Source organism: Macrosteles quadrilineatus, unplaced genomic scaffold, assembly GCF_028750875.1.
Source record: "Macrosteles quadrilineatus isolate MER2022 unplaced genomic scaffold, UCM_ALF_1.0 Scaffold_2__2_contigs__length_208266976, whole genome shotgun sequence".
Classification (NCBI taxonomy): Eukaryota; Metazoa; Arthropoda; class Insecta; order Hemiptera; family Cicadellidae; genus Macrosteles; species Macrosteles quadrilineatus.
In genome coordinates, this window is record NW_026542595.1 from 144,568,750 (window position 1) to 144,579,732 (window position 10,983).

Below are 10,983 nucleotides of genomic sequence, written 5' to 3' on the forward strand. Positions count from 1 at the left end.
ATAAAGGTTTTTCTGCCATTAAAGTATGCTTCTTACTGTAGCCATCAGCTCTAGTTGTATTTTCGTATATTGTATATTTGTATATTTTTTGTATTTTTGTATATTGTATGTATTTTCGTATTGTGACAAAACGAATAAATTATTAGCCAAATTCGTTAGTAAGGTTTCTGGACTATGTGCAGTTTTACAACTAAAAAAAAATTTCAATATGTACACATTGTTGTTCTTTTAATTTTAATTGCCTAAGTTAAATAAAACTAATATTCTAGAAACACGGTTTATTATAAATTCGTAATAATAATACGGAATACCATATAGTAACGTTAAGTTACACTGGAGTAAAATTGTTTTCAATAAGATATTTTTAAACACAAACGGTTACATCTCTTTTATTCTTTATGAGAGGAGTGTTTATTGTATTTCTTTCAAACCCATACAAAAATTTAAATATAAATACAAATGGTAAAAAAATAATTTAAGTAACTTAAAATAAATAGCTAAATGGGAGGTGGTTGCATGTGGCTTAGTAACTAGTATGCATCCATAACTAGTTCAATATAATGTAATTTAGTAATTACTGTTTCAAATTATGCAAATTTAATTACCATATTTTATTAAGCCTTCAATAGGGAGCAGAGGAATGTAGTTGCAATTATAACGGGAGCTGATGCGGACTGAAAGCCTTGTAATGGATAAGGTTATAATAGCATGGTGATAATCTCCCTGGCTTCATGCCAAATATGACGAGGCTATTATTATCCAATTACTACTATCTTCATAACCATTTCTGACAATGGATTCGATTGTAAAATCCACATTACAGCAATTATAGATACAATTATAGCTTTGCTATATACAGTATTTAACTTCATTCTTTACATTAATAGGACTAGGTAAAAATCTACAGATGGTATAGAAAGTGTTTGGAGATAGTGGTTACGTTAAAATATAGTAAAACTAATTTCATAATGTTCTGGGCAGTCTACGGTGCTTGCCTTCATACTTGAAGGTCTCTGGTTCGATTCCAAACGAGGTAAATTCTGGACCTAGATATAATTTATAATTAGGCTAATTAAAAATGCTTAAGCAAAAGTTCAACGTTAGATAGGGGAAAAAAATAAGGTACGTCCACTACATGTTTAAGTATGTTTATATTGTAAACATGAAACGTTAATTACATAGAAACACACACACAACTGAATCTTCTCTTGTAAAATAATACATTTTTTATTTGTGACTCATGTGTCGTAGATAGCTGTACAATTAAAAGCTTGTCAGATTAAATACCTGCGTTAAATTGAATGCACAATTTATAAAACACGTTCAACATGTTGTATGTTTTAAAGCAATATGTAATGTCTGTGTTGGTTTAAAATATGCAAATGTTATCAGACGTAAGGCTGGTGTAATCTGAGTTATGACTTGATAAACGGGAAAACAAAGATCTGAGATAGCTATGAAAGTTTCAAGCGAGTTGGACTTTTAATATGATGTTATATTTTCAGTGAGTAATACTTGTAAATTTGAATGTATTTAATGGGGTAGGTGAGCATACAGTTTTATGTGTGATGAATTACTAAAGTGAGTACATTGAAGCTAGTACCGAAATTAATCAGCTAAAATTACCAGAACAAAAGGTTTGTGGGATAAAATAGTTATATTGGCTATATTGTATTGGTTGAATTTACATACCACCTATATATAAATGCTGTTCGTAACATAAATAATTCTTTTCCTAGGATGCTAGGCAGGAGGGCGGGATTGTCTTTCGCATTACTTTTGGCTGGACCTAGGGTTTGGGGCATTATTATTTAAATCAGATCCATTGGTGATTTGGCGGGATTTCAACCCGTGACATCAGGCACCGAAGTGCCACGATGTAACCACTAGACCAGCTCGCTCCTCCAACATACACAATATTTGACAACATCAATTAGTGAACAAAATAAAAATACTTAGTTTGGATACACAACCCTAAGCACAAAACAAACTGTAGTTTTTCTACAACTTTAATTAATCCTAGAAAAGATATATTATTTTGGATTAGCACTTTGCAAATTAATAGTTCAACTCCTTACGTTTTAGTTTATAAATTTATTTACGTATTGAAGATTAACTATTTTCAAACAATCACTGGAAAAGCATGACGATTATTGGTTAAAGATAAGTTAAAGCCACCAGTAATAATGGTGATTTAATTAGATGATTGAACACATACTAACAAATCGACATAACATGTTTCATACACCTACACCTATTTAGCTTTTTTATTGCATTAAGGCAGAATCCCCAGTTCACATGCGGGAAACATGCTTATCGGGAGAACGTTCCGATACGTCAGTACAGGATTCCTCAATCGTATGTTCTTACCACACGGTATAGATAATAAACATAAACAATGACCCGAATCCTATTCTAATAACATTAACGTATGGTTCGTTTCTGTCATTTTTTTAATCTAGTCTATGCGTAGACCAGTGTATAAATTAGACTAACTTGCGAAAATACATCCAGTTGTATTGCTTAACTAAAACTGTTTCAGTAAACACATATCTGTACGTCAAACACTATAGCTCAGTGGGATAAGTGGGAGTGTCTTGGGATGACAAGACAGATGTTGCTGGTCCAAATCCAGCTGCATGTACTACCACTACTGTATTTTCTATGTGCTTATTCTATAACAGTACTTCAGAATGCTTAGAACATCCCACGGACTAACAGATCCATAATGCAAGGTAGTTAAGGTTTTAAAAGAAAACTATTTGCTTTTGTAAAGAGGTTGGTGGTCTCTTTAACCACAAATCTGCCCTTCTGAATGGGCCAAAAAGGCCTGTGAATGGAACGTATCCAACAAAGCGAGGGGTTTTAATAATGATCAATTACTGAGATAGGGACGCTACCTAGGTGCGTATTTTAACCCAAATATAAGTGAATAATCAATTAAAAATAAAGTAAGATGATCTGTGTAGCTTTGTTACTGCCTATTAAAAGCTGTTTCATTAGTCAGTCCAATTTATTAAAAGCCCAATGATCAGCTAGGTCCAGTATCGGACAGAGTGGTCCGGTACAGTACAAGGGTGAACTGTATACTGTATAAAGTAGTGGCAGGTACCAGGATCCGAATCCATAGCATGGTGCTACCAACTGAGCCACCAAATCACCAACTATATACTTAAAGCTTATCAATAATGAATGAGTAGGTATTATCTATGTAATATTAATCAAACGTCATGTTCTAACATTCACATTTTTTTATGTAAGGGTAAAAAATCCGCTCAAGAAGTGCTTCCAAATCGAACATGACCAAATGATATGATCCTACACTTGGAGAGAATATATCAACAAATTATCAACTAAAACGGCATTATAGAAGAATAAACTGTGTGACAGATCATGTCGAATGAAATTATTGACCTCACTAAGGATAACTTTGACTACTTTGTCACATCAAGTCCCAAATTATGGCTGGTGAAGTTCTACGCACCTTGGTGCCCTTATTGCACAAACTTTACCAGTGATTACGAAAAGATTGCCCAAATGATTACGGTAAGTTAGAGGTATTGAGACTTTATAGTTTGCTTTTTCTCGTTAGTTTGTTTTTCTGCTCATAACTTATAAGAGAAGTTATGTTTTCGTTTATAACCTCCCATTGCCACTGACAGTGAAGCAACGACTTATTGTACCAACCACTAATTCCACCACTAATTATAAATTCAATTCGCCTTAAGAGCTGATTAGTTGAAGTTGGAATCTTTACAATTTTACTTCTTCTCTCTCAATCCTTGAACCTCATTAGTCCGTTACTCGTGTTGTTAAAAAAAAAACAATGCTGTTAAGTGAATCATTTAAATTATAATAACTGCACTGAAACGGCTAGTTTAAACAATAATCTCAGGTAAAAATATTAAATATGTGTGTTTTTTAATTTGAGGTAGGAATATAAACCAACTAACTTACTCGATTCCTCCCAGTGTGCTGTATGTTTGAAGATAGAACAAGAAATCCCCTCCACCTCCTCACCATCTGCATCTTCTTTAGTTGCTCATACTATATCATTATGTTAGTTATACCATATACAAATAGAATAAATATTCTATTCGTCTATTATATGGTCCTACCATTGACTATTAGATACTGAAGTAGACTTCCATCTATATGGGCCAGCTGTCTCCAATTTTTATTAAAAAAAAGAACGAAGTTGTGTGAGCCAGTCACAGAATGCGCTAGTGTATAAAACTCTATTTTATACCTTATCTATTGTAGCTGACCAGGTTGATGGGTTATGACAGTAATTCCATTAGTTTGACCTAGTAAAGAATTCATGTATTTGACAGAATTTATTAACTCAGATCAGCGCAATCTGTCGGTGGCTCACATCAACTCCGACGATTTTGATCAAAATCAGGCAAAAAAATTGACATAGGGATGGAAGGTCTAGTGGTATTAATATAGTAGAATGTTTTACTATATTCATTATGGAAAGCATGATATACAAATTTAGAAGAACAAATCATATACAATGAAAAAATACCTTTTCATTTTATTTATAAAGTATTAATGATTCAAAATTGAACATATTACTTAAGTTACTAAAGACATTTGTTTTAGGGGGTAGCTAGTATCGGCAGAGTGAACGGCGACCAAAATATGCCACTAATGCAAAAATACGGGTTGAAGGGATACCCAAGCTTATTAATCTTCCACAAGGACAAAAACTCACCCATCTCTTACGACGGACCGAGGACTGTGGAGGATGTTGTGAAGAAAGTAATAGATGTTGTGAAGACTATAAAGTAATGTGGCAACATCCTGAGTGATAGTAATTTGTTATTACTTTTGAATCGGACAAAGTAGGAGTGAATAATTCAAGACGTTCAAGAAGGTGTCAATCAAAAACCAATATGATTTTGACAGTGGTAAAAGTATTTCGACTGGGTTATTTTTCTAATCTACCTACGATAGAAAAATGAGGTTACTATTTGTTAAAACAATCAATAAAAAGCTTTAACAAATCAGGTCACTTATAAGTGGCAATTATAAAACGTTTTTTAAACACATGCTTAAGTTTTAGCTGTTTGTTTGCTTTAAATATGCGATCATAATCGTTGAACACCTGGTACTATGGGTCATATTATTGAAGGTAATATTATATGGTACAAACTATTCATTATATTCTGGTGTTAACTGCAGTCATAGAAGTATTATTATGTTGCCGAATGTGAAAGGACTTTTGCTTTGAGTTATTTTGGCAAACGTATTTTCGGATTGTTTTTAAACGGATTATTAAGAGAGGAAAATATTTATTTAACAAATATACTTCCATTATTGTTTTAAGAAGAGTAATTATTTGATTAATTTATCACTATGACTAACACAAGCATTTGTTAAATTGTATAGAAATTATAAAAACCATCTTATTATTTAATATGATTAGCTTTCTTTTTGAGTTTCCACACTCTAAATTATTTGTAAAACTTTGTGGAATTCAGCTTTATGTAATATGACTAGTGTTTGCTGGGTGATCTTACATGTCAAAACAAAGATAGTTTCAAACATCCAATAGGTGCTAAGCAAAAGATTAGTGACCTTTATTTTGTGGCAGTATTCAAATGTTTTAGTTTTGACATTCACTATTATTACAGCATATTATTAGTCAATGGATGTAGGAAAATACATTTTTTCTCTCTGCTTGAACTCTTTCGCTTTTATGATTCCTTGACCATGATGCTGCACAACACTTAAAAAGTTTGATTTTAAATCCGAACCCATGATAAAATGATAATAATTTTCTTCTTATTTGTAAATAAATAATTTGAAATATACTTTACTAAAATGTGATGTTGGCCATTGTGTTATTCAACTTATATTACAGTTGAACGTTGATCCGAATTTCAGATTACAATTCATCTAGCGACTAAGGCATTAAATCTTGTTTGTGGTTGGAGGCAGTTGTGAATTTGCACCCCCATTATACACAGTTGTGTGCCATTTCTGGCCCATTACCCACGTTGTAATATGGTTGGCAACATTTCTGAATCATGGGACATAGAAATAATACCCCCGCCGCAGCAAACCTGCAGACTAAGCGAATTTCAACTCGTCTGATTACATTTTTACTAAAATATTTCCATACATAAGACATATTATTCCCTATTTAAATAACATTAGATTAAAGAGTGCTTAGGTTTGCTGCTACTGGGAAGGTAAAAAGTGTTTTTTGACCATACGTCAATAGTATAGGATGAAATAAATAAATTTGCCAAATTTTATCAATATATACCCATAAACAAGTAAACTACAACAATTTTCATTTTCTCCATAAGAATAACATGGGAATTTTTAATTACACTATTTTTGAATTTTCTCCGTGACCGTTAGGCATACAACAGCGCTTCAATATACTAAATTATTTCTTTTTTTAAGCTCTACAAAACGGTTTAGAAAGAAATCGCAAAATCTTTTGTTTTTAGGTTCAAAAATGGGAAAAACCCATTTTTACCCCATAAAACCCCCCATAAACCCCCGTTCCCATGGTCTGATTATGCTGGATCGCGAACTCGTTCGAATAAACGTAGGTTTACACGTTTGTACCAAATTTCATCAAAATCGGATCATTTTTGCTCGAGTTATCGCGCTAACGGACACATATATATATATAAATATATATATAAATATATATATATATATGAATTTGAACGGATGGTGTTTTTGGCCTCTAGGGACCTCAAAATGAAAAATTAAATCGGTCTCGGGTCCAGGTCTTACCATGAGTACTACGGTAATAGCTTATTCCCTATATGGGAAATTCGCTAAAACTTGTCTCAAATACAACTTAGTACCAATAATAGAAGCGAGTTTACACGTTTATATTAAAAGGCTAATGTAAATATAAGTGGAGGCTTGGAAATAATTTATTGTCAATGCTGTGTAAATATGCTTGGGATTTGACAGGTTAATTTAATTTTTAAATAATATTTATGATTTAAAAAGTTTTATAGTGCAGAAGTGAGTTTTCAATTTAAAAAAGATTAAACTGTAAATAATACATTGCGTTAAATCTTAGTCGGGACATTAACTTACAACGTGAAAGCTATTCAGCTTTACCAACTTGGACTAACTTTTCGTCTGCAGCCTTTTCAATGAATGATAAACCTTCGAGTTCCCATCGAAATAGTGTGATAACAGTAGATTTAAATACCTGATTAAGTTGTACAAAATTATTATCATAAATATATTTTCTGACATTTACTTTAATTACGGAACATATGTAATGAAGTTGATTGATTGCGTCAACAAAATATTAAAACAGTTTTTTAAGTATTTCAATAAAACCTATTCTTGAAATTATAATCAAAAAAATCTTTTTGGCATTCTAAGTGTAATGCTCCATGTACATTTGATACCACTCCGTTGATAGGATTAATAGTTAATTGATCATATCGAATCTCTACAACATTATAGATTCAGGATGGTATTAAATATTTTACTAAAGGGGGAAAGAAGTAATTAACACCTTGATATTTCTTAAAATTGTGTTCACTTGATTAGGTGACAAGTCTCACATCCTACAAGAATCTGATAAAGATTGAATCTATTCTACTAGTGATTTCCTTTACAAGATCTGCTACCTTCAGACTCGAAAGGAAGCGTGCACTACATGCCGAGCAGACGAAGAGAATTTATTAACCTAAGGCGTTATATAACCTTTTCCCCTTCGAAAATGCTCCACTTTGTACAATACATCTTATAGGTATGTACAAAGACTTATAATGGAAATAGTATTAAATTATTGCCTTAGAAAATAATCGAACGTATGCTAAACCAAAAGTATCAAATACCAAGGCACTTTGTATATCTTTTCAAGGTATGTATATCTTTTCCAAAATCATTTTATGCATATTTTAATTATAAAAAGTGAAAAAATTACAACTATTTTTGATTTAGAAATCATATAATAAAGTTATAGTCAATTTTATAGAAGCAAATTTCGCCAAAAATATAATTGTCCTCCAGAAATGTAGTTTTTAGTGAAGAAACTCCTGTTATGGATTATAAGTCGTCATGTTACTACAATATGAAATTGATATTCGTTATGGCTATAGCTTAAAAATACAGTGAACATCATATAGTTTTTGTTCAAATAAATTTCCAACAATCATAACTATTAAAACCATACTAGGGGAAACCCGTCGAAATCGACGGTTACTTTTGAGGTTTTATGTAACTTAAACTAACTGCGATGATAGAGTGAAAATCTTCGTTAAATTAAGGGAGGATAAGCATAATAATGAATATGAAATTGTGTAACTACCTTCAAAAACGTGGTTGGCTTTAGGTTGCCCAAAAGGTTTTTTAGGAGTCTTATAATTGTTTCTTGTTCATACGTTTTGTTCATGTTAAAGCCACTTTCACTATATGGGAAAAGGAGCTCATATAATTGGTCTGTCATCTTACGGAAAGAGTCTATATTACTAATAACTCGTTACATCTGCTGTAGAAAAATCATTGAGACCGTAATTGAATTACGTAAGTGAATCACACTTCTTTGGTCATCAAAATACAACATTTTTTTCAGCATATTAAATCAGTTTTTTTTTGTATTTGATAAACTATCTGATTCTCCAGAAGGCAGAAACATTTACTTCGATCCAAGCAATTTTGATTCCTTATCTTGCCACATCGTATCGACCAATGTATTTAATCATCATGTACTTATTTGCTAATTGATTAACTTCTGGCGTAGTTTTGCTAACGCCGTATTAATCACATAAAGTTGTGCATGTATTTTGTGGATGGGATGGACCACAATTTTAGTGAATTTGGACACAAACCTTGAACATTTGCTGAACAAAATCCATAACCTAGTCCGCCTTGGTTGGCAATAAATTATGCAAATGAGATGAGATGTGATGGCACTGTTGTATTTCCGAATGTTTTTATATAGTGAGGTTTAGATGCATTGTTAGACCTAGCTAGATCTGTACATCAAAGTAAAAACGTTTTCCCCTTTTTTAATACCTGAACTGCCATTAATTCACCTACTGCACCAAACCACGGATTAAACCTACTCCGTGCCTAGTCTATTCCAAAACTTGGAACACAGCTCACATCCTCAATGTACAAATGATTACATACATCTACAAATAAGTATTGAAAGTAGACCAAAAAAGGCAAGTTTAAACCTCTACAATAAATATAAGCTAACCCAATAAGGGGTTGTAATCTGTTCCTTTGAAATTGATAAGTCCAACTGATTTTATAATATACAATTTTTTAAGTGCATTAAAGCATAGATTTCTGAACAAAAATTTTAAACATATAATAAATTCGTAATTTTGTTCAAACTATAAAAAGCATGCCATGCAGTGAAGAATCAATTTTAAAAGCATAAATAATAATGTAAACATTTAATTTTGACAGTTTCAGTAAATGCTCATAACACTTAACCTTTGAAATACAATTTTAAAATTAACAGCTGGTTCATTAAAAATAGTGTAAAATTATACATATGGTCATAATGTAAACATATCTGTTGAGGGGACTTTGAAGGCCTCTGGGGCAGAGCCCCAAGGGAATTTATCTCGTTTCTCTTTTGATGGCTTATCTACAGACCAAGACCTTTCTTTAGAGACCCCTACCAAGTTTCTACATCCAGCCGTTCTCTGAAATTAGCTGTGGCAAAAACCCGTTTTTCCTCCATAAGAATAACATGGGATGGGAATTTAAAGGCCACTGGGGCAGAGCCCCAAGAGAATTTACCACGTTTCTCTTTTGATGGCTCATCTACAGGCCAAACCCTTTCTTTAGACACCTCTACCGAGTTTCTACCATCGAGTACACAATGGTTTCTACGCCCAGCAGTTCTCTCAAATTAGCTGTCACAAAGAAAAGCAGTTTCAAATTAATATATAGATTTTTAATTCCGTAAGTGAATTGGTCCCAACGAAATATCTCGAGCTAGGAAAAAGGTAGCAGGGTGGTTGAGGATGCATTTAAAGTCCAAGGACGGTGGGAAAAATATCAGAAGTGTCAAAATTACCCCTGCTCTGCCCAAGGCCACACTATACTATAGTGTACTATAGTACTATAGTGTGGCCTTGCTCTGTCCCACAGGCCGTCAAAGATCCAGTAATTTTCTAATGGAAGTAGTGCTACAGTGTGTATAGACACACTTACAACTTACTTAGCAACAGCTTACGTGATGACTCATATTCCCTAACAGGAGTTTCTTAACTAAAACTACATTTCCGGAGGACAATTATATTTTAGTGATGTACAGATTAGCTTTTATAAAATTGACTATAACTTTATTTTATGACTTCTAAATATAAAAAAAAAATTCACTTCTCATAATAAAATATGCATAAACAGATTTTGGAAAAGATATATACCTGCAAGCCTTTTTATGACATTTTATATACTTAGACATCTAAGTACATCTAGTACATCTAAAAAAACTACAGTATATACATTGGTCAGCCTTACGTTCTCATTACTATTTTACAACATGTTTTAGACCCCATACAGAGACACATACAGTATAATGTTGTTTGATATGAATTTTCTCTACTTTAGAGGCTAGATAATATCTCACAATATAAAAGGGTTTCAAGGCGGTCACTAAGAAATTGGGAGTTGGCGTGACTTAAAGACTGTGCCAGGGGATGGAAGTTACTGATAAGCTGGCGTTAACACTGATAAGTTGAGAGTAAGGACCTTGGCAATCGAGGAGGTGTTCAAGGGATGGATGTGTGATTTAAAACTTTTATGAATATAAACCCGCCAAATGATACAGCATACACACAAGGAACACTTATTATTCGTAGGGTTATTTCAGTTTTAGGTTAATAAAGAAAATTTTATTTTATTTTATAAAGCTTGTGATGTGTGTTTTGTTTTGCTCTTTATATACATATGTACTCTTTATGTACAATAATTTATTTTAAAACCATTGAAACAGTGTGTATATAACCAATCTCAAAG

The 10,983-nt window shown here is 32.5% G+C and overlaps 1 protein-coding gene across 3 annotated transcripts; it reads left to right on the forward strand.

Moving 5' to 3' along the window:
• Positions 1-917: 917 nt before the first annotated feature.
• Positions 918-4,965, forward strand: LOC128987908 (protein disulfide-isomerase A6-like). Of its 3 annotated transcripts, none has more exons than XM_054408995.1 (3): positions 918-1,033; positions 3,262-3,546; positions 4,609-4,965. In XM_054408995.1, the coding sequence occupies exons 2-3, from the start codon at positions 3,394-3,396 to the stop codon at positions 4,795-4,797; spliced, it is 342 nt and encodes a 113-aa protein (XP_054264970.1). In that variant the 5' UTR covers positions 918-1,033; positions 3,262-3,393; the 3' UTR covers positions 4,798-4,965. The 3 variants fall into 3 exon arrangements, with proteins under 3 accessions (XP_054264970.1, XP_054264969.1, XP_054264971.1); XM_054408994.1 differs by lacking the exon at positions 918-1,033 and adding an exon at positions 1,478-1,581; XM_054408996.1 differs by lacking the exon at positions 918-1,033 and adding an exon at positions 2,668-2,735.
• The last annotated feature ends 6,018 nt before the right edge of the window (positions 4,966-10,983 follow it).